Source organism: Alligator mississippiensis, chromosome 2, assembly GCF_030867095.1.
Source record: "Alligator mississippiensis isolate rAllMis1 chromosome 2, rAllMis1, whole genome shotgun sequence".
In the NCBI taxonomy this organism is placed as follows: Eukaryota; Metazoa; Chordata; order Crocodylia; family Alligatoridae; genus Alligator; species Alligator mississippiensis.
The window spans coordinates 162,536,360-162,561,519 of NC_081825.1; the positions used below are offsets into that span (position 1 = coordinate 162,536,360).

At 41.9% G+C, this 25,160-nt stretch overlaps 1 protein-coding gene across 4 annotated transcripts in view; it reads left to right on the plus strand.

The window, feature by feature from the left end:
* BANK1 (B cell scaffold protein with ankyrin repeats 1) overlaps positions 1-25,160 on the plus strand; it is a 372,972-nt gene that overhangs the window by 85,238 nt on the left and 262,574 nt on the right. For all 4 annotated transcript variants that reach the window (XR_009459945.1, XM_019488054.2, XM_059722345.1 and 1 more), the window contains 3 exons: positions 18,802-18,947; positions 21,378-21,516; positions 24,176-24,318. Coding sequence is in view for 3 of the 4 variants with exons in the window: in XM_019488054.2 (XP_019343599.1) it covers positions 18,802-18,947; positions 21,378-21,516; positions 24,176-24,318 (428 nt within the window). In the remaining variant the exon portion in view is untranslated. The remainder of the gene's footprint in view (positions 1-18,801; positions 18,948-21,377; positions 21,517-24,175; positions 24,319-25,160) is intronic.

Below are 25,160 nucleotides of genomic sequence, written 5' to 3' on the forward strand. Positions count from 1 at the left end.
CATGGCATGACACGTGGGGACTGCATGCCAGGCCCAGTTGGGTCCTGGGGCCCCTCTGCTGCCCAGCTGGGCCCATGGCAACAAGACCCAGCGCAGCATGTGGGTACCACGTGCTGGGCACAGCTGGGTCCTGGGGCCCCTCTGCTGCCCGGATGGGCCAGGCCCATAGCAATGAGACCCAGCATGGCATGCAGTCCTCACAGGCAGGGCCCAGCCAGGTCCTGTCACCCAGTCCGGCTGGGCAGCAGATGGGCCCCAGGGCTGGCTCCTGCCTCTGACCCACTGTGCCTGCAGGGGGGGGGGGGGGTGAGGACCTGACCCAGCCCCATGTGGCTCTCTAGTCTGGCTTTGCATGGAGCGGGTCACATGGCTCCAAGAGGTATGTCTCCTGTGCGCGCCTTCCAGAGCCATGCGACTCTCTCTAGTGCAAAGCCAGACTAGTGAGCCACACGGATCTGGGCCAGGTCCTCACTCCCTGTAGCCCTGGGGACATCCCCCCCACTCCCCAAACCACCCCTCATCTCCTTGCCACCCCTCACTCACCCACACCCATGAAACTCCCGTCCCCCAACCCCCACTTACCTTGGACAGTGCCAGGGGCAGCAGGAGCACCAAAAAGATGCTCTGGCTGAAACCAGAGTGTCTCTTTTGGAGGACCGACTCCCTGCTGGCTCTGGACACGGTCTGGAACCATGCCTTGCTCCACTGTATTGCGGAGTGGTTTGTTTAGACCCCTTCCCTGCACTGCAAGTTTGCAGTGCAGGGAGCATTTTTTCATTTCTGCATGTGCCTCTTGCCTCTCCTCAAAGGGGTTTGAGGCAGGGCAAGAGGCACATGCGCGCTTGTCTAGACTCACCCTATGAGGTCTTCAGAAAGAACTTGGAATTAGTTAGTCCTTCCCCAACCAGACTTAACATGCATATTTTTGTGGCATATACTTGTACGGGATTACAGGGGAACATGAAGTTCATAGAACAGATTCCCCCCAGAGGTGGTACAGTCACCGACCCTGGCAATCTTCAAAAAGTGTCTTGACGCCCACTTTGCTGGGGTCATCTGATCCCAGTGGTCTTTCCTGCCCAAGTGTAGGGGGCTGGACCTGATGATCTGTAAGGTCCCTTCCAGCCCTTAACATCTAGGAAACTAGGAGATTGCTGAAGTAGGCAAGCTTCTTTGGGTAGATGTGATACATTTTATTAGACCAACTGATGAGTTGGAAAAAGTTCTTTGCAAGCTTTCAGGCACAAGAAACCTTCTTCAGGCATAGGGAGTCTCTGCTGTTCTGAGATCTCCAAGGAGATTGGTGATTCATTCTTAGTCCAACAGGCTGTCTTGTTTTCACCATATAGCTCCAGTCAGTTGGATTAAGTCTCCAATCCCGCTAAGCACTCATGCCCTTAATTTTAGGTACTTAAGTAGTCAACATACGTTTATTTTGAAGAGCACCTGCCTGTCTTAAAGCACACAAGTGATCTCAATGAACCCATGGGGACAACTCATGCACATGCTTACCTTTAAGCTTATAAGTGGTTCCACTTGTCCTTAAAGGTACACATCTGCTGAAATGTTCTGCTGAATCATAGTCCTGGAGCTGCGGGGCTAATTTTGGCTATGCAATGCAGGACATGTACTGCATAAAGGAAATGTACTGCATAGTCACCTTTCCACTCTGCATTACCTTCCTAGTGTAATTCCCTCTTTTAAAGCATTTCTGATTCCTTCTATTGCTATATATTGTGAGAGAGTACAGAAATCTTCACTAGTGGAACATACATCTCAGCCCTTCTATACCAACTTCAGTTTTCCACTGAGTGCTGCTGAAATAAATGGGCTTCTGCCTCCATGCAGAGTGAGTAAGGGCTGGATAGGATTTGGCCTGAGCCTTTTACCATGGTAACCTTAGAAAATATATAAATATTTCATTAAGTTTATGTTTTGTGCTATTTTTAAAACCCCCATACTGTTACATGCATCGCTGCCTCAAAACATATAACAAGCACCAAATAATTAAGGCATACGGGCAATTTCTAATCTTTGTGTAGCTTGAAATAGGTAATTTCTAAAACAGTACATCTGAAAGTTAGAATCCATTTTTTGTGAAGAGGTTGGATATCAAGTGTAGGCTGTTCAGGAGCAACAGTAAGGCATTCATTCCTGAATCAGCGGAAGCCCATATACCTTCATTACAAACTGTGTTTATGCAGAATAATGCAGTTTCAAAGTTGTTTCATAAATTCAGTTGAAAATGTAGAATTGAAAGCTACAATGCATTCCAAGAGGTTTTGCATAAAATATATTGAGCTAATATATTGTGTAATATGAATTAAGAAGAGAGACTGAAATAAAATTAAAAGCATCAGCACCATATCTAATTAAATGAATAACTGTTACAGTAAATGTATGTAATACTTGATTACTGAGATATGAAGTTAAACTTAAGATTAATCCTTTAAATGTGAGGAATAGATATTGGTCAAAAGCATGCCAAAGAGAGCAGCCTGTGAGATACAGCATTGCTCTCTGTAATGGCCTATATTTCTCAACAGGGTATCTTAAATACCTGAGGAAAGACGATCATAGATTTTCCCTTCTTTTTTGCTTCCTGCTTATAACACAGTCTGCTTATAACACAGATACTGCTAATGATTTCTAATATTTAGATCCTACAAGAAAGGGCCCTTCATGTGAACCCATTACTTAAGCCTCCACTCCTACAATGCATAAACAGATCAGTGCAAAATAAAACATTTCTGTGTGAGAGCAACAATAAATACTTTAAAAAACCCTTCTCCCTTGGCCAGCTAGATGGAATTATTTTTCATGGTCCTTATTTAAATAGAGGCAAACAGAATGAACTATTTGGTGACATCTCTTAAAGAAGTGTTTATGCTGAAGATTTCAGTGAATTTCTGAACCATGAACAGGAAAGGAAATTCTCCTAAACATGGACTTCCGATACCCTGGATTTGTTTTTATATTTCTCCAGGAGAGCTCTGAGTGTCATGCCATATTGTGCTGTTATGACATTTACAAGTCACTATGCATCTCTGTTTGTGAATTCTTGCTGAAGAACATTAAGCTCTTGAAAGCCTTGCAGATTAACTGACTTTGTAACTGTGGCTTTCCTGGTAGGGGCATGACCATTTTAGCAAATGGGAATCTCAGTTAAAGCCTCTAAAATCCATGTCTCTAAAGATCCACATGGTAAACAACACTTAATCCCCAAATATAGCATGACTATAGTAGAAAACTCGCAGCAATGTAGTGCATCACTTTATCCACACATACCTGTTTTTGTGAGAGAAATTTCCTCCATTTGAGAATATTATGAAGTCAGTCCCTCACACAACACATTATGTAACAGCCATCTCTACAACAGGATGTTACTGAATCCAGCCCTTATTATCCATCCTTATGAAACAAGTAGGATGATTGTTCAGCAGACACAGGTAACATCTTTCAGGGCACATCTACATGTGCAATTTGCACCAGACTCTATTGCTCCCAAGTGTAGTGTTTACATGTGCGCCTGGGACTGCAGCATGTTGAGCTGGGGCAGCACAGCCCCAACTGACAGAAAGTCCCATGGGTCCTCCTTCCAGCCTGGGACTGTTCTGCCCTGGCTTAACATGCTGTAGAGAGGCTGGCTGGGGCATGAGGGGGCTCCAGTGTAGGGCTAACTGGCAGGCAGCCCTGCATGGGAGCATCCTCATACCCCAGCCAGCCATGGTCACTGTCTACACGTGAGTTGCAGTGGAGTAAATGACTCTACTGTACAATAGTATTTGTGTCTGGCAGTACTATCCTACGGCAGTTAATTAGTTTACTCTGGCCTAATAGCACCGCTTATATAGACATTCAGACTTTACTGTGGAGCTAACTAGTAGACTCTGCAGTAAAGTACCTGTGTAGATGCTCCGACAGTGTTGTTTCATACCCTATGATAAGTTAGATTCCATAATATTGGTATTGATGCTGTGAGTTTGGATGCAGGGAACTATGTATTTAGGTTTTGATTAGAAGGGAGGGTCATGATTAAATGGATGATGATGCTAGAAGCCACTGTTGTCCTAGGATTTACAGAACACCTGTATCTTTTTTACTTATACACATATTATAGTGCTCTGACATTTATCAGGGGAAATTTCACCTGTTAGACTTCAGCTGTGCTTCAAAGCTACACTTTTATTTGTTTTCAGGAGAAAAATCTGTATTAAGGTTTGGGAGGCCAGGACAGAACCTTATAAAATTAAGTACAAAATCTTAACTCAATACCTCTGGATGCTATTGAACTATAAAATAAATTAATTAAAACAATAATATGAGAATTAAACTTTATAGTAAAATCAGTCAGTCTCTTGGCTCTAAGGCCCCCTCTACATGGACAGGTAAGGGTGTGATAGGATCTAATGTCCAGTTCACACATTCACACCTCCTACCATGCCACACATGCATGGCAGGAGGAGCAATTGTGGGATCAGGCATTAGATTCCAACGCGCCTTATTGCCAATGTAGGGGGAGCCTGATCCCAGCCCCCACCCCCCACCCTTGCATCAGCAAGAAGCAAGCTCCTGCAACTAGGAGGCCCACACACCATAGTTGAGGGACTTCCAGTCACCCCATGCCTCTGTGGTGATCCTCTGGGGCCAGTGTTTTCTCTGTACCCCTGGGGTGGAGGGTTTGCCCCATGGCAATCCTCCAGCCCTGGGGATTTCTCCATACCCCTGGGGTGGGGGGATCACCCCTGCAGCAATGGTTCAATCCTGGGGGTTTCCTGCAGCCTGCAGACTGGTGCTGGAATCCCCAGCTGCACCCCTGCAGCTGGGAGCCCAGGGGAGACCCTGCTACATATGCAAATAAAGCTTGATAGCAACCAACTTTAAGTTAATACACATTTTCAAAGTCTAATGTATACCTGATTGAAGATTTTGATTGTGTGATAGCCACTTTGCATATATAACTGGTCTCAAGATAACTGCGTTTTACCAGTTAATTGCACAATACGTGTAATGTGAAGAGGGGGCTAACACAGACTACATCACTAGGTGATAAAGAGACATTAGAGACATTACAAGATGATTTATCATCTTCCATAATCAGAACTAATCTTATATGAATATATTTACAGAGTAAGGGCTTGTCTATAGGAATGAACTAAAGAAAAGTAATGCATTTTAATTGCATTTTAATTAATGCATTACTTAATTAAAGTTACTTTTGAAAGTGTTTTTTTAAACCATACTTAAACCTCTGCTTGGACATTTTCATTCTGGGTTAAGGTGACCTAAATTCATTTTAGCTAATTTGGTAAATTATATTAAGGTCACTTTAGTTCTGAATGATTGTATCAAAAGAGGCAGTTAACATAGTTTAATTCACTTTAAATTCACAACTTTAGTTAATGCAGATTAACTAACGTTAATTAACTAACGTTAGTTAACTAAAGTTTTTTTTTGCACATCCCTGTGTATGCCTAAAAGTCAGCATGGGAAGTGCCATTTTTATGGTTCTAAACACCTACCCTTTATCACAAGAGCTGAAAGGTGGTAGCAGCTACTTCTACAAATGAAAGGCTGTAATAGCAGCAGAGGTGTGCAGCTGCTATGTATAAACCTGTCAAATGGGGATTGATACATTTTTCCCCGATACTTTGTCCAACCATTAAGCAAAGACTTTGCATGTTGGGGGTGGAGGGCGGTGGGGAAGGGTGATGGATCAGAATTTTACCCTAGCATAGAAAAAAACATCCTTTTTTTTAGTCGTTTTTTCAGCAAACAAAATACAAGTCCCATGAACCTTTTCATGCAACATGGCCAATCCCAGTTCTCCAAATAAGTTTCTGTACTATATAGATATTTACTTACTGTATTTACTCAAATACAAGATGAGGTACATCAGTATCTGGGAAAAAGCCCCTTGTCTTATAGTTGCATACAAGGAAACATCATTAAATACATTGTCTATCATTAAACTGCTGCCAAAAGCAGCATATATTCAGTAACAGAAACCAACTATGAAGCTGATTAAAGACAGTCAACACTAATCATGACTATAAAACACATGACGCATATTCGGCAAACATGGTGCTGATGAGAACCCTTTTTGTGGCCCTTAGAAAAAGGGGTGGGTGTTTCCTTTGCAGGGAACTGGCAAAGGGATTGGGGATACTGCAATACCAGCCCAGTAGCAGGAGGGCCAAAGCTAGCCCTGACACCTTCCCCCTAGTGCCAAAAATGCTATGTTTGGTCTTAGCCAAGATACTGATCGGACCTTCTTTTTTTTTTTTTTTTTGCAAATTTTATTAGAAACTCGCTTATCACCCTAAACATATTGAGTATCCTTGTTTTACCAAGATGTCATAGCACAGAAACAACTATGTATCAGAAACATATAACTACATATATTAAACAACATACATCAGCTTCCCTCAAAAACAACCCCTTACGGAAATGTTTTTCTTCATACAAAACTCCATGAAAAAACTGCTACCTCAGTAACCACATGAAACTCTTCATCTCTTCTATCAGTCCTCTCTGTTGGTTTAGTGCAACAAGTGTGTCCAGTCCGTTTTCCTCCGCTTCTTCTCTGCCTCTTCTTCTTCGATCTCTTCCTTGTCCCAATAGATCTAGTATTTCAGTTCATGCAGCCCATGCTTCAGGCACTTTCTTTCAGTGAAAGCCAACCCCTTAAACACCCAGAGGTTTCTTACTTTTCATAAACTAGTTGTAACACATACTAATAAAGTCCTTAATAACATTTCCTCCAATCCACTTATTATGAGTCCATATAGAACCATCTCCCACGCAAATGGCAGGTTTTTTTTGGTGACACTCAGAAAGCAGCGGACCCTTTCCCACACCCACTTTGCATACATACACTCCCAAAATTCAAGTCCCACTGTGTCTTCTTCCCCGCACCTCTCCCTTGGGCACCTTGATAAGCTAGCTCATCAAGCCCCATCAATGTTGCACTTCTCTCATCAGCAAGATATTTCTTACAGTCATCCACGCTAGGTCAACATGTTTGCCTTATACTTGTTTAGTTGCCACTGTTCACGACACCTTCTTCACTTGTCCTTCTGTGAAATTTCTCACAGGTGCCATCCTGACTCTCTCTCTTATTGCTTTCATCAATTTCTTATGATCCTTTGGGACTTCCAGCCCTACCTTCCCTGTTTTATACCTCTGCATGAATCCTTCCATCCTGATATAATGAATCAGTGGTCGCCATACCTATGACCTCTTCAAAGAGGTCTGATATACTGCCCATTTCCCCAAAACTGAGCTGTGTGAAATCTGGTGATACATGCTGCTTTTCCCTTTCCCTCCATTACTGCGTTCCATATCACGCTTATATATTTCACATAGATGAATAATCCCAAATCTGGCAGTCTCTATCACCCCATCTCATTTGCTTTATACAGTTTAGCTCTAGTCAACCTTTCTCTTTTGGCATTCTAGAAGAACATACATTTCCCTCTGTACTTTTGCTATCTGCTACCATGTCAGTAGAAATACAATTCCAATATATAGAATAATTGGCAATAGCACAGCCTTGAATGCCACCACTTTTCTGGCAAAGGACAGTGTCCTTCCGGACCATGACCAGTATTTGCCATAGGCTTACCATCACCTTTTCCCATGCAGTATTACCTTTTCCTTTGGCATCCATGGGGATCCCTAGCACTTTGATTTTTCTCTCTCTTATCTGAAGGCCCAACTTCTCCAAGTCCCTCCAGTTCCCATTCCCATTATGGTGCATTTTGAGCTATTTAGTTTAGCCCCTGTTGCTTCCCCATACTCTGTTGTATGCTTTAGCAACCTTTGCATTGAAAATCTATCTCTAACTACTACATTTATATCATCCATGTATAGTATGAATTTTACCTCTCCCCCTCCTGATATCTTTACTCTGCTTACAGCCATGTCTTTTCTTCTTCTTTGTGCTAATGGTTCCATGCCCCACACAAATAGTAGTGGTGACAGGAGACACCCTTGCCTCACCCCTGTATGGATTTTAAAGGCCTGGTGTAGGTGTCCATTAATTTGGACTTGACTCTCTACTTCTGTATACAATAACTTTATCCAACATAAATTTCTCTAGGAACCCCATTTTTCCTAGCACCTCATATATGTACTTGTGATCCACTCTGTTATATGCTTTTTCTAAATCTAGGTTTGCTATTAACTTAGTTTTCCTTTCCTGGATGTGGAACAGTATATCTCTAATTACTCTTATTGCTTCAAAGATTATTGTATCTGATACTGCACATACTTGGTCTTCAGGTATTATCTTCAGGAGGTTTTTCCTTCTCCTCCAAGCCAGCATCTTGGCCATTAACTTACAGTCCATGTTAAAGAGTGTAATGGGTATCCAGTTTTTCAGGAGTTCCTTCATCCCCCTTCTTGAAGAGTAAAATCACAACATGTTTCAGAAAATCTTTATCTTGTCCTTATTGAACCTCAGTGAGATTTCTTTTGGTCCAATCCTCCAATTTGTCATGGTGTCTCTGAATACTAGCCCTACCATCAAGTGTATCCACTACTCTCCCCAGTTTTGTATCACCTGGGAACTTGCTGAGGGTGCCCTCCATCTCATCTTCCATGTCATGAATAAAGATATTGAACAAAACCATCCCCAGGACAGACCCTTGGGGCACTCCACTTGATACCAACTGCCAATTAGACATTGAACCATTGATTACAACCCTTTGAGCCCAGTGATCCAGCCAGTTTTCTCTCCACCTTATAGTCCATTCATCCAACCCATACTTCCTCGGCTTGCTTGCGAGAATGTTGTGGGAGACCATATCACAAGCCTTGCTAAAGTCAACATATGCCATGTCCACTGTTCTTATTGCATCCACAGAGCCAGTCTTCTCGTCATAGAAGGCAATCGAGTTGGTCAGGCATGACTTGCCCTTAGTGAATCTGTGGTGACTGTTCCTACTCACCTTCTTCTCTTCCAAGTGCTTAGAAATGGATTTCTTGAGGACCATGACTTTTCCAGGGACTGAGGTGAGACTGGTGGGTCTGTAGTTTTCTGGATCCTCCTTCCTTTTCCTTAAAGATGGGCACTATATTTTCCCTTTTACAATCTTGTGGCACCTTTCCTGATTGCCATGAGTTTTTCAAAGGTAATGGCCAGCAGCTCTGCAATCATTTCAGCTAACTCCCTCAGCACCCTCTGGTGCATCACATCCACATCACATGAATTTCTACATGTCCAGCTTTTGTGATTAGTCCCTAAACTGTTTGTTCATTACTGTTGGCTGCTTACATCCTCCCCAAACTGTGATGCAAGGAGCAGTACCCTGGGAGCTGACTACTTTTCTTCACCATCATCCACCATCCTCTGGTACTCCTGAAATATTTCTTCAGCATTCAGGAGCCCTCATAATGTCCTGTGTACACTCAACATATCTTTTCATTTTATAACAACCACACATTTCTTTCCACAATCCCTTCCCTCCATTTCTACCTTCAGCATCTGCATATGATTAATCCTAGGACTCATGTCCCAGGATTAATCATAAGCCTATTGACTGACAGCTTGCCCTCTCCCTAGCTTGGGAAGGGGGCCAAGCTGTCAATAGGCAGACAGGGAGGGTTCCAGCCTCTGAATAATGCCCCTCCCACTATTCTTCCAATCTGCTGATTAGTAGGCCCTTCCAGTTCCCACCATAGGAGAGTAGTAGTCCCCAGAGACGTGTGTATGTGGGGGTAGGGGGAAGGGGCTGGGAGCCTCTCCTGTGGCAACAAGACAACTGGAGCCTGTGGGAGCATTGCTGTGTTGCCACAGCTTCCTCTTCCCCTTCCCCGGATCCCATAACCCGCTGAGCTGACCTGGAGCTATTCTGCATTATGGCAACCCTCATTGGAGATGTGTAGGTGCACATGCACCCCCTGATCATGGTGGTGCACCCCCTGCAAAAAGGCACTGCTAACACTGCTGGCAGTGCCTGCAGGTGGTCGCTGCTCGCAAGCCCCCTCCCCTCGCCGCTGACACCACTGGCGGCATCTGTGGGTAGTCCACAATCACTCCTGGCTGCCGCAAATGCTGCCAGCAGCATCTGTGTGTGGTTGCCGACTGCTGGTAAGTGCTTGTCACTCCCACCTCCCCCCACACACATAGCACTGGAGCTCCCCTCTTGCCACCGCCACGTTACTACTGACAGCGCTGTCGCTGCCACTTGTGGGAGCTTGCTGTGCTCCCCGCCCCCCAGCCTCTGGGGGCACATGGCAAACCTCCTCTGGCTGATTTGCAGGTGGTACATGAATTTTCCAACTTAGGGCCTCTGCGGGACTCTTGGATAGCTTGCCGCTGGATGAGGGAGTGTAGAGGACTTGCCTCTTGAAGAAAGAGAGGGACAGAAGAGGACTGTGGGTACTGTCTGTCTTCAATACCTGAGTGAAGCGTATAGCTATGCAGACTAGTGTGGGAGGAGAGAGATCTTCCTGGTAAGAATTGGTCTAACTTTCTTATAGAAGAGCTAGTTTTCTTCCTCAAGAAATTCCTTGAATGGCTGCATGCTCTTTTTTGTGCCAAGAGCAAGGCTTTTTTCCTAGCATAAATATAACACCTGTCCATGGACTTGGTCATGTACCAAGAGCTTATTTCTGCTCTTCAAATTCTTCCAAGGCAAAAGTTTTAACAAGATACTCTTGGTCTTTTGAAAAGATATTTCAACATACCCATACCAAACAAAGTCTAAAAACTTACAACAAATACTATTTTTTGTTCCCCAATTTAAAGAATATTAAAATGGAATAGAAAGACATTGTTATGTTCTTGATATTCCTTTTTAGTGTTTTTCCACTGTTTGTTTAATTTTATATTCTGCATCTTTAGGAACCATTCATAACCTATATGTTACCACATTTGTCTTGAATGGGTCTCTCTTGCTTTAAAAAAAACTGAACACAAGATTTTCAGAAGTATTAAGTTCTTTCACTTTCCTTTTTTTCAGATGACTGAGAGGGTGTTCACTTGTACAGGGTGATTGCCATCACCTTATAATTGAGCTAATTACTATTTTTGGAAGGAATAGGAAAAATTATGAAGAGGTCTGCTCCATAACAGTGAATTGATTAAAAGCATTAAAAAATTTCCAAAATTGTCTTTAAATTTACTTATTTCTCTATTTTGTATGTGCTTATGTGTACTCATCCTCTTTTTATAATCTTTTTTGCTACATGAGACATATGACTGACTGACTGACAGCCATTTCTAATTAAGATGGTTTTTAGGGAGACTGTATTTTCAAAATAAAGACAGCCAAGTTTGTAGTAGCACTTGGGGTTGTGAAATACTCAAAGACAAAAGTACACTTTAAAAAATGTCCTGGTTTCTACTTCTAGTTTCCAGTTTTTGACTTAATGATGATTTGTGCACATTATTCAAAAACAGATTGTTTCTAGTAACTTACTGTTTTTAATAAATTTATTATGAAACACCATGCATGTGCCATTAACGTGGTTTGTGCTTACTCCAAACAGTGCTCATTCCACTTGAGTGCTCATATCATCAGATTGCTTATTTTTGGCAAATTCAGAGGGAATTCTACTTATTATAGCAATGTCTTGAACCATATTATGTAGCTGAAGTGGGGATGGAGAGGGGACGGGTTCATAAATTTGACTACTGACATGAAAAATCAGGTCATTTCAGGTGTTCTCAAGGAAACGTGTTGCACATTAGGAATCAGATTATTAACAAGAATTGTCCTACTGAAATTGGCATCATCTTTGGTTCATTCCTTAATAAACAGTCAGTTATGTGGCTTTTATTTGCTTGTTTTATTGTGTAAACAAACAATCTTTTAAATAAAAAATTAGGCAAAAACAGTTGTACATAGTTAACATAACCTGATTTTTTTTGCCCTGGTTTAATGGAATGGTTATTGGCATGTCTCCATTCAAATCAGAAGGTGAATTGTATTTATGTATGTATTTATTAGATTTTTATGCTGCTTTTCCCTCAGGGTGGTTTACATTAAGAGAATAAAATAATGTATAAAACAGGAGAATGAGCATGAGAATTAAATAATTTATAGCAGCAAGTGAAGTATTAAAATAAAAAATAAAACAATCATCCCTCCCCCAGCGATAGTACCCCAGCTTAGCCTTGCTTGCTAAATGCCTGCTGAAATAGGAAGGTCTTACAGTGCTGGCTCAGCCCCTGGTGGAAACATTTTTCCACTAAAAATGGCAAAGTTGTATCTGAATGGACTAATGCAGGGGTGGAAGTGAAGGCTTGCTTCAGGTTCTCAAAGGTTGGGGCTTGTGCAGATCTGTAAAACAGGGCATTTTTACATAGCTGTGTGGTGAGAGGGGCTACCATCTGGGCAAAGCTGGCAATAGAAATTAGCAAACCCCAAGAATCTCTGGAGCTATATAACATTCTGGGGTACCTGCCACTTGGATGGCCTGCACTTTTGGGGGATCCATTTTTAAGCTCTCTGGGGATAAAATAAAACCAAGAAACTTGATAGAGGTGTATTTGGTCAAAGGTGCATTTTTCCAACTTAGCTAAAAAGCTATGTTGGCATTAAATGCCTGTGCTGCGCACAGCCACAGCACAGCACAGCACTCAGGCAGCGAGGAGCACAGCTTGTAGCGTGGAGAGCTGCATCCGGCTGGTAAGTCTGATGTGATGGAAGGGGAGTGAAAGGGTGTGGATAGAGCAGATCAATGCCCCCCCCCCCCCTTGAGGGAAGGGGTAGGGGCAGGCTCAGGGGCAGGTGCTGCACAGGTGGGGCGGGAGGAACAGAGCTGCAGCTCTTGGGGGGCAGCTCCTGCCACTGATTGCACCCTGGGACGGCATGGGGTGGAGGGCATGTGCCCCCCACATCTTTGTGGGGTGGGGTGGGGTGGGCCGGGCTGCAGCCCGGGCTGCATGGGGCTCTTCTTGTTGGGGGCTGGGCTTGGAGCGGGTGCTGGCGGCACTGGGAGATTGCTGCATCCATCCCAAATTTCACCACCGCTCTGCTCCCACTGCTGCCATCAGCCGCCCAGTACAACCCTGGCTCCTCCTGGAGCATGAGTGGAGGTGGGTTCTTGAGGCCTGGGGGCATTGATCTGCCTTCCCTCCACCCCTTCTCTCCCCCCTCCCATTCCACCACACTGGAGTTACCAGCTGGAGGCAGCTGTATTGGACATCACATCAGTACCGGCCGATATGCCTCTTTAAATATTGGCTATCGGTATCAGCCCCAGAAATCTCTGTTGGTGCACCCCTACCATTTGTCACCAGCTCTGATTTGTGCCAAGTTATATTCTCCCCAGAGATCGAGCTTGGTGAATATGCAGTTGGTTTTTAGTAGATCAAGCAGCTCTGGGATGAAGGATATTCTTTTCAGATGGTGACCTGGTTCAGGGCTTGATAGTTTACACAGAGGTGCAGGCTCCCATTTTTCTTGACAAATAAGATGGAAGGCCCAGTAGGTGAGGTGTACTATCTTATGAATCCTCAAGCCAGGTTTTACTGCAGTTATTCCAGAGTGCAGTACATTCTGCTTCTGACATGGCATAAATGTGCTCCACTGGGATCTTTCCCCCAGACTATAGATCAATGGGGCAGTCACAATCCTGGTGTGGGAGGAGGACTTCCACATTCTTTTTCTCAGATATGTCAACATAATCCTGGTATTTCTGGGAAGGCTGTGTATGGCTTTAGGAGGTTGAGTCCCCTGGGGAGGGGGACCTCTGCTTGGATCCCCTGCTTGGATCATAGGGCAGGCAACCATCTCAGGTTTCCAGCAGTGCTCATGGCAGTAACTGGAATCAAAGCAAACCTCCCAGGTTTTCCACTTGACTAGGGGGTTATAGCAAATGAGCCAAGGAAGCCCCAGAATCAAGGGATAATGTGGACAATGGATTGCCCGAAAGCATGGCATCTCAGGGTGGCCATTGATATTCTCCTTTAGGGTAGTGGTGTCCCAGTCTGGAAGGGTGGATGGAAGAGAGTGAGCTATTTGTAATCTCAAGTATCTTTGGCCTGGGCTGCTGCTGTAATGGAATTCAGAGGGCACAGTCCACAATCTCACTGGTGAAATGACCACTACCCCAAAGTCCAGTAGGGCAACCAGGACTGGAAGAAGATGGATTTGACCTGGGACTAGAAGCTAGACATATATCTGAGGGTTCTGAGGGTCAGGTTTACTCCAGGTTTCCATTATTGGAAGGGTGAAGGGAGTTTGCATTGATCCCAAGCCACTCCCCTCCCCCACCTTATTAGGCTGAGGGTGGCTTGTGTCCCTTTTTCTTTTCATGGGTCAGTGGGCACAACTTTTTTCCTCCCTCCATTCCTGGAGATAATAGTTAGTTTGAACTGCCAGGACCATGAAGGCATCAAACCCTGACAGCAGTTACATTTGTGCCAGTTCATATTTGCTTCTTCTCCCAGTGCCCACTGGAATTAGTAGAGGTGGGTGTCTGCTGGAGTAGTGGAAAAGAGATGTATAGGTGACAGCAGTACCCTGCCCCTTGCAAAAGTTCCTTAACTTCCACTGCCCGGGCCTGGTGAGTGTCATCAGACATCAAGAATTCTTGAAGAAATGGCCTCCTCTTGGAGGACTGGGCTGTCATGCACCACCATCAAGAAAGCTCAATTCATCCCTTGCCAGGAGACTTATGAGGAGGTCATCTTGGCTTGGTCCTGGAGTAGGTTTCATGTTCAGCTGGGAACAGCAGACAGCATTGAATAAGAAGTCCCCTGAAGTGCTACTGATCCCCACTGTACCTTTTGGGTAATGGGAGAGGGGCACAGAACTCCACTGGATAGGGCTGGAATGCAGCAGCCTCCTCCCACAGCCATTGTGCCTCCTCATACCAGTGCTGGGTATTCTTGTGGTGGTATATGCTGCCTGGGACTGGGGGATTGCTTTTTGGCCTGCAATTGTTGCATGCAGACTTCTGGTACATGTTGGGTGAAGGCAAGCTGGTTCAGCCAACCTGAGGATCTCCCTAAGCACTGGGACTCAGGGAGTCACAGCAGTCCGTGCTGCCACCATTTACTGCACTGCCAAATTTCTGACCCCAATAGGTATCCCCTTGGACCAGATGACATGGCTCTGTGCTCTGGATTTGACCTGTGGACCATCTCTGTGCTATTCATCTGGTCCATGGGTAGTCATACTCTACTCATCCAGCCCGTGGGGTTGAATGAGTTTGATACTCCTGCTGTAGAAGATGCTATATGTCAGCCCCTCTACTCGCTGTGTAGCTAAGACCCTAGTGATAGTGGTAATACATACTGGTCTATATTGCTATGGCGTGATTTGTATTGTCCAATGATAGCCAACTTTCCAAGTCTCCTCATAACTGGGTCTTGTTTCTGGAAGTTCTCCGAGTATCTCTCTATGACATTTTTAATTTAGGAAGATTTTCCAATAATCTCCCTCATCAGTCAACAACATTTGTAGCCTTAGCATAAGCAGCTTGCCTGGTGTCTCCTCTCTTCAGAGGACTACTTTCATTAGGTATTGGATTATAGAAGTCCACTTTCATACTAGCACAAGAATCAGTTAGCTGCAATATAAGTTAATATAAACATACACCCTCCAGTTATCAAACTTTAGCATGTATGAATAAGCAGTTTCTTAGTTGCTGTTCTTTGTGTCATCCGGCATGCTTTGGATCTGTGACAGTACGCTCAAAATCCTACACTTTTTCCTCTAGCCAGAGGCTTGTGTGAAATGTATTAATTGTGCAGAAGTTTGCTGGTTTTGATTATGGGGGTCCCTTAACTAGTGCGTGCCATGGCACATTGTGAGGACTAGGAAAAGAAATGGGTGTGAGAGGCTCAGGGATTGGGCTCATGGATCCACATTTATGTCAGTCTTCTCCTTTTAGAAGAGTCACTTTTTATAGAATAGGGATGCAGCAGCTAAAGGAGCTTCAGTGCCCTCAGTTTTGTAATATCTGCAGTGTGTTGGCTTAGGGAAAACTTCCACAAGGAAGTCTCTTGATTCAGGCCTGGGGTTTCAGTCTGTATATGAGGACTATGGGGAGATTATGCTCAAATTGAGTATCATAAAGACGCTTATTGTAAGAGAATGATTCAATATGTATTAGTCATTTGAAATAATAAAAATAATTACATTGCGGTTATTGAGCCACTGTCTCAACTTTTAAAGTTATTATTTGTTTCCCTCAAAATTTACTTCCCGTAAATGACATCAGTATTTATATAGCAATAACAGGTCATTTTGGTGACATAGCATTGTGTTCTGCCCATCAGTAATTTACACCAATATTCTACATCAGAAGGTGACATACATTTTAGAGGAAAAGATGTGCCTGAAACTTGACTGTGTCCTTGAATGTAATTGACTGTGAGTGTTCCGTAATTTACAGTAATACAAGATGCTGTTACTACCTCCTATGATTTTTCCCTCCTCACCCAGGCAGTATTCTTCAAGCAGTCTGTGAGCTTCCTAAGATGATATTGTTAATTTAACTGGGTGACTGCAGAATATTGGGTAATTCTGCATGATGAGGCGATGCTAGAATTCTGAGATGGGGTGGAGAGAATGTTTTGTTTGGTGATTTTTACAATGTAAGACCTAGTCAGTGGAGTGTGCAGGGTCAGTGGAGTAGCAGAGGCAGCTTTACCATTGATAAAGCTGAGGTGTAGCAGGTGTGAAGAATAGCTTTCTTGAAAACACAGCTTCAATCATAGTTCTGCAGATGCAGTTGCCAATTCTATTCTATTCTATTTTCTTATTTAAAAGTCTGTGATTTGGTGAGTGGCTCATGCTACGGTTGTTGAGTCTATACTGGTATGGTGAAATAGAGAAGAAACCAAGAACTGTTAATTATATAGCAAATTAAATTGGCTGGCATCTTATATTTAACTCAAAATATTCTTTTGTACAGATAAAATACATGAATAAGATGCTAAGAGCTTAGCTTTTTGCATGTGAATGACAAAATCACAGAACATTTGTTCCATTCCTCATTATTTCTGTTACGTGTCTAAGGGAGGGAGTAAGATGAAGCCTCTGTCTTTGGCAGGGATTGGCCCTGAGTACATCCAAGTAGAGCTGCAATTTGCAATAGTATAATTCAGCATTGCTTGAAATAAGGAAAAGCTGCAGTAGTGAAAACCACAGTTTTTTACTGTATTTACTAGAATCTCAGATGAGGAGTTTCCCCCCAGCTAGCACTGAGGTAAAGCCCCTTGTCTTAGATTCACATACAAACCAGGGGGAGCAAATGGCTGCTGTGTCTCTGACTCTGGCCCTGAGCCAATCAGACCCATAGCAGCTGCCTGCCCTCACTGCTTGCCCTGTACAGATTCTGCCTCCTGCGCATCCCACCCCCCTCCTCCCCCCTTACTGTCACGTGCAACTTGGCTTGAGTCTGAGCGCAGAGTACATGGAAACTGTCCCCTACCTGGCCAGTCAGCAGAGCTGATACTGCTGCATGGCCGGCAGGGGCTGTGCTTCCATGTGCTGTACTCCAGGAGGGAACTGAGCCCACTGCCTCTGATGGTAAGTGCAGAGTGGGGCAGAGGCAGAGACTAGGGACTTGGGAAACAGGACAGAGATTGTGGGGAGTAGTGGGGAGGGGTAGAAGCTGTGAGAAATGAGGGGGGCAGGAAGGCAGTGGGGGGGGGACAGGAAGGTGGGGGGGGACAGGAAGGGGAATAAGTTGGGGGGAGAAGAGGGCAAGGGGGGACCTGACCATCCCAGCCACTGCTTTCTTTTCTGTAGTCAGGGTAGGGGTGGGAAGATGATAAATTCAAGACAGCTGTCCAATAATTAGATCCTATATCTGGAAAATTATAATGAATCTATACATTTTCCATATATAGAATCTAATTTTTGGGGGGTTCTCTTAAATTTAGGGTTGACTCAGATTTGAGTTAATACAATAGATCTTATGCTATTTGCACATGAGAGACTTGCGTTATTGGAGCTAAACTGATGCCTGACCTTCAGTAGTTAAATTCAGAGTAAATCCTGATTTTAAACTGAATCACATACCTTTGACTTTAGAGTAGAGGTGTCCAACATATGGTCTGCAGGCCAAATCTGCCTCATGAAAGCACATGAACCATCTTATAGGTTGATAGACTAATCTCATGCACTGACAGTGGCCCCATGTGCTGCCCATGACGCATGGGCTGGACCTGGTGCCACACATGATGCTGGCAGCACAGGGAGTCAGTTTGGGGCAGTGCATGCAGCCCATGCCCCAGACCTCCTGTGCCACATGCAGTAGGGTAGAGATGTATGTTATAGACTAAATCAGAAATGCATACGCTTTTGTTTGCTTTGTTTTTATTTTATATATTTATTATTTGTTTATATTACTTGTTTGCTTCCCCCAGCACTGTCCTTTCTCCTCCCCTCCCCTTCTGCCTTACCTCCCTCACCCTCTGTCTTTTCCATTCAGATCACTGTATTTGATCGACTGCTCTGTGCCTGTCCTTTCAGAGCATCTAATTAAGTGAGCTCAGGCTCATGAAAGTTTATGAATCTCAGATTTAGTTAGTCTGTAAAATACATCTCTACACTGCCTTCTACCTGATATAGATAACTGCTGCAGAATCAGGCCTTTAGCCTGTAGGCTCTTTAGTGGATGCATTACTGATCTACTTGAAGTCAATGGGAATTTTGCCATTGATTTCACTTGAGCCCAGATATCACTCAGTGTCCTTTATTCGGCTGCGAAATGCCATGTAATCAACAGCATTTTATAAATCATTGGCATCTAGCAGACTGTAGGCCATCCCATTTCACTTCTGTAAGATGATTAACAATATGTTGTATTCAATTTGATCTTTTGCAGATTATCAAGATAATTCTTATACTAACACTTTGGATGTAATAGCATTAGGACAAAAAAATGTGAATTTGGAAACTGATGTGGCTTCTGAAACAGTGGAAATTAACAGACCATCAGTACTTGTGTTACCAACAAGAATACCATGTGAGGTAAGACCTTTAAATAACAAACGCTTACAGATAAATGGCAGTTTCTGCCCCTCCCACTGCTATAAGCACTTTCACAGACATCAATTCTGTGGGGTAGATCACAGAAAAGGAGTACAAATGATAGCGTATCTTGGTTGCAGTGGGATTTGTGCTGCCTATGTATCGTAAGTACTCTGTAGTAACTAGATTGTGCAGTCAATAGATTTTCAAATAATATGGATTTTGGGACAATCCCTGCAGGATTTTACTTCTTTTAAAAATATTTGGTTGGCTATATTTCTGCCTTAATATGCTTCATGGCAGTTTAAGGACTTCTGTAATGAGATATGACACACCTCTCAGTAAGAACCAGGCTTAGTTTGTAGGAACACACATGCATGCTTTTGGTTGCTGTTCGGCAGGTAAATTAGGGTAAAGCCAATCCTGTGTGATCTACTATAGCTAAAAATAAGGTTAAAAGCCTGCTCATAGTCATAAAAAGTAAAGGAACACGTTATTTTTCTCTTATGGAAAAAATCTAGTAATATTCAGTACTCCTGAAACCAGTTTGATTCTACATCTATTACTCTAAAACTAATTCCTGTTCTCTTGAAGAAGATTACAGTTGGCCACTTTTCAAAAGTATATATTTGAAGATATTATTTCCAATGGAATGGCCATTAGGGCAGCATTTGACAATGTTTTGCAGCCGTGGGCCAGAACAACCCAGCTCAGGTCAAGAACTGCTCTCATTAAAACATTTTCCTCCCCCACCCCTCCCGAGCATGTGTATAGGTACCCTATGTTACCAATCCCTTGGGAGATTGAGAATATTGTAGTATAAATTACTGTGCTATTGGATTGTAACCAAAACAATGGATTTATAATAGATGTATCCTTTCTACAGAATTATCTGTAGATTCAGAAATTCTTTAGAAAGTCTGTCATTGAATGTAAATTTTGTTGGAGTCTCCTAAGAATGAAAATAGGATAATTATTTTGCAGGGAAAAATTCTAGAAGTATTAAACTGCTTCTCTAAATAAGTAGTTCTCAACTTTTCTAGGCTGAAAGCACTCCTAGATAGACTCAAGACATTCCAGGGAAAATTCTGGCTTTTAGTTTTCACTTGTTGTTTGGCTACAGAAAAATAATAAAAATTCTTCTGTTGCAAAGAACTCAGGAAGACTATAACAGGGCAGAATGTTTTTAACACTATGGATTCCTATTTAAAATCTCTGGGTTTATTATGTGACTCATGTTTGTACACTTAAAAGTGCTAAAATTGTGTAGGACCACAAGGCACCCCTAAAAGGGTCTCAAGGCACCCTGGTTAAGAATCACTGCTCTATTGAAACACAAATATTCCCTTTTGATTAAAATTTCTGATTAAAAGAGGTAAGAAAAAACAGGCTAGATTCTCTTCTCCCCCACCAATTGTTGAGTAGCCTGGATCACCACATGAAAATAGAAAGAAATACACTGGTGTGATAGGTTACATGCTTTTTAATGTTTTAAGAGACCAGTAACAGAATTAAAGGTGAGATTAAATTAGCTGACCTGAAGAATAACAATTACAGAAGAGTTCATAGTGAATGATCTTTCAGGTAAACTTAGGCTTTTTTCTATTCTTAAAAAAATTCTTGTTGCCCACTCGTTTAGGGAATTTTCCTGCTGAAAATCTAGAAATTTGCCACATATTAGTAGGCCAAAATCAAAGGTAGCATATAGTACAAAATTACAGGTCTATATGTTCGTACATGCCTGTATAAGTAAGTATAAGCTTATATCACTTGAATGCAGAGAAGGCTGAAGGATGAGGTTGTAGTATGAAAAACAAGTAAGAGGAAGGTATAAAAAGCCAGTAGGTAAATTAATGTTAGACTATATCTTATGCATTCTATTTTTGTTGTTTTTCTTCTACAACCCTGCCCATAGTATTTAATTTATTTCTATTTACTAATATTTACACTGGATTTTTGAGATATAGATGAGGCAGCTTTTAAATATGACTTATTCTGACCTACAGATCACTGAAGTTCTCTGCAGACCAGATATACCTGTGATTAGAGGACCAGCACAAGACTCTTGCATCACTTCTGTCCCAGTTACCTGTGAGGGCAATTAGGAGGGCTTAAGTGGAAACTAAGTAGTTTAGAGATCTACAAAAGGCAAAAGTCACACTTTACAGACTGGAAATGAATGTTCATATGATCTTAGCATTATATATTATTTTGGTAAACTGGGTTCAAAATATTACAATAATCCTGTCATTTTTACTTAGTGCAACACTAAAGGATAAATGCATGAAATAACTGCAGTTTATATATACCAGTATTCCAGGTTACAAAACTATTGGTAAAATAACTTTTCTCACAACTTACATTAAAGCATTTAATTTACATTTTATAGTTTTGGTGAAGGCCTAATGAGGGTGTATTTTAACTTTATAGAACCCTGGTGAAATATTCATTCTATTGAGAGATGAAATAGCTGATGAGACTGTAGAAATTGAATTCATAACAGACAACAAACGAATCAGAATACAGCCAGACCAATGGAATGCGAAGGTCAGGTACATGAAAGCTCTAGGTAAGAGGAAAATTCTGTAGCTTTAAATAAATAGAAAACTGTTTGTGGACTCTCTTCACTTTTTAATGATAAGTAGTTTCACTTCCCATCAGAGACTATTATTATTTTGTAGGTGTTTCCTGTGTATATGTTTTGCATACCAAGTATTATTTTTGTATTAATATACAGACACAAATGCTTGTGATTTATAGGAAACTGGATTTCATTAGGTTGTTTTTATGTCGTAGAATGGCAGGTGGCAGTCTTCAAAATATCATTGATTGTTAAAAGTCTTAATAATTTTTTTCTAGAAAATGCAGAGCTAATATTCTTTTCTTATTCCTGTATTAGGCTTAACACGATGTTTATGTGGTGCATTTGTTTCTTTTTTGATGATCATATGCCTATCTATAATTCTTAGTGATATCTAAAAACATTATCCTTTTTTGCTGGTTTATCATGTTTTATCCCATCTCTGTATATTTCACTCTCTGCTGGTTTCTATGTTTTTCCCAATCACTTTATCCATAGGTTTAGCAATTCTGTTTTCTTACTTTTCCTGGAGAATGATAAACAATAAAACAACATTTTACTTTTAACAGCTCCAGAATGCACAGGTAATGGCCACACCTACACCCAATTATTGGACTAGAGCTGCCAGCTAAAACATTGCCTTGCAAATTTTCAGCTAGGTATTCAGAGCTTGGCTTACCTCTCCATTGCATGATGTAAATTCCCAAAGGGAATTATATAATATTTTAAAACTATTGCAGCATCACATCAGACAAGAGAAGGATAATCATTTAGACTGTGGTTTTCCAACTTGACCGCCCAGAGTTCAGCTTAAGTATGCAGCCTGGTTTTTCATGTTGCATACTGGTAAATCCCATGATTCCCTTCTAGGCATATGGGATACATGACAGTTTCTTCTCACTCCCAGTGGAGATGCACAAGCAGCTTCTTTTTGCTATAGGGTTCTCAGATCAGCTCCTGCAGGAGCTTTGATCTCTGCAATTAGTGACTTAATTCCTATTACTATAAAGGAGACACTATTCCTTTCCCCTCTTACTGGAGACCATAGATGTTTTGATAATCTTATTAAAGTGCTACATGGACAACGTCTGGGATCATAATATGACAAAATTTTGAGACAAATAAGTAAGTATTGTTATGTCCATGTTACACATTGGGAACTGAAAGAAGGAAGTTAAATTATTTGCTCTGGGAGACATGGCCGATCAGCAACAACAGCTCCCGGCTGCCTTCATTCTGTGAAATACATTCCTGACAATGAGGAATTTAAATGAGTTTGAAAGTTGCCTGATTTATTCAGATGCCTTGAAAGGTCTCCAATACTGTCACAGCCCAGTGATGGTGCAGATCAAGGATGTGCAGTTGCACCCACCATTGAACTGTGTAGTGCGTACACAGTGAACTGTCTACCACTGAAAACTCTGGTTTTGGCCGCTCCCCCACACCCTCTTTTCAAAACCCTTGGTCCGCTCCTGCCTAATGAGGATGTGGGAAGTGTTCTGAACTACCATTTCTCAGCCAGAAGGGAATCTTGGTGAGGGTGGGATCTTTCAGGGTACCTGTGCTGTAAGTCCTGGTGACTCTCCTGGAGGACTCTTCTGCAAGTATCATTGGGTTAACGAGGAAGGTCAGTAGATACAAAACACGGAGCAAAATTGATAAGATCAGAATTTCTTCTCCCTCCCTACTTCCAAAAAAAAGCTAGCTTTGCACTTATTGAAGCTACTAAAAAATGTGTGGCATCCTGCTGAAGCCTTATAGCCATAGTTTAATGTGGAAAAACCTAAAATGAGTGAAGTTCAGAAATGGCTGTTTTTATTACATGTCCAGCTGATTCCATTTTAAAAAAGGAAGTAGAATAGATTTGGGGTGGTTGTCATTTTAGTGAAGTAAGACACTTTTCTATTCATTTTATTTTCTTTGATTCTCTACTGCTGCTTTGTTTTTCATGTTTGTCCATTTTATTGTTGTTTTGTGGAGAGAGCTAGGATTTTAAGTAAACTGTGCTACTGCTGGTATGGTACAGCAGGATTCATGGCACAATGAATGCTACTCAGTTATAAATGTGCTTATTAAGAGGGCTCATGCTGCATGCATGCATGAAGCAAGTTGTACTTAAGTAACAGACCATACAAATGCCTCCTTCCTTAGCTTTCCCTAGGTAAACAACCGGGATGGAAGTAATTAAACTGTAATTTCCACAATCTAGTTGAAACCCAATTTTGAGAGGGTTGTCTGCAATTAAGAAAAATGATGAATAGGAAATCTGTAACTTGAAATAAAAGACTGAAATTTTGCTTAATTTGTAGGCATAAGGAAGCTAATTACAGGTCATCAATCCATCAGAGAAAAGGTTGAAATCTAAAGCATAATGTTTTCAGCACTTTTCTAATTTGAAACTGTACATTGCTATATTGTATAAGATTTTTAGATGTGCATTTTCTTTTGTATCTTTATGTTAAATTGAAAGATGCGGATTAAAAATTATAGCATTGAGACATCTGTAAAATGCAAATCTTGATGGTGGCCTTCTCTCTGGGGGGGGGGGGGGGGGGTTATTTCTATGTTTCTTTACTTGCAGCCTGAGACCTGCAGTCTGAGATCATAATGTCTTTTGACCTACTATTTTTGTTTGTGTTTTTATCAGATTTTCCTGCTGGCCTTGTAAATGTAAATGTCTACTGTGAGGGAGTCATTAAGGCTGTGATGCAGATTGAATACTACACAGCAATAGGGGAGATTGAATGCATACTTAAGAAAGTGGCTGACCCGATAGCTTTTGCTTGTCAAGTAAGTTGACCTCTGTATTAAGTTACAAAAAACCCCCACAAACATTGCAATATGCAATAAGTGAATTTACAGTATGCTATAAAGACTGCATGTTGATTGCATAATAATGGGCAATGGATCAATAAGCAATAGAGGAAAAGAAGTCAGTCTTTGAGAAATCTAATGGTAACTAAATCAGACAAGTAAAACAAAGCGTCTCTATTTAGCTGCTATTATATTTATGCAGTAACATCAATGTACATGATGCTTTACAGACCCAAAGAACTATGTCCTGGCTCACAGATGATAAAAATAATAATAAATAATAATTAAACAATTCCTGTCTGTTGCAAAAGTGTAACTGCTGAGTTTATTCCAGAAACAGAAGAAATACTCTTAAATCACAGTGTCTGGGAATTGGTGAGGGGATTTAAGAATAAGATCTGGTCCCCAAAATATTATCCCTTCAGAAAACAGGATATCTCTTGGGCTGGTATTGAAAAATTTAAGCTTAGTATATATGGAAAACTCCAGCTTGCCATTCATATACCATACAGAACATCCATGAGGCCTGCTAGTTGCCAAGCAGATCTTTGCACGTGTGTAGAATTCAGGATTTGAATCTGGGCTCTACTCAGCCCAACAGATGGCAATCTGAAGCCTCTGCAGTACCTGCTTTACCGACAACATGAATAAAACAATACAAAGAGGAAAGGACAGAAATTGAAAGATCATTTATCCAATAGTGGGTAGCCCAAGCACACTTGACATGATGTCTATATTGTAATTGCAAAGCAAGAACAAAAATAATAGTCTGTGTTTGTAGACATTCTCATTTTCCTGTGACAAAGTTACCTTATCTA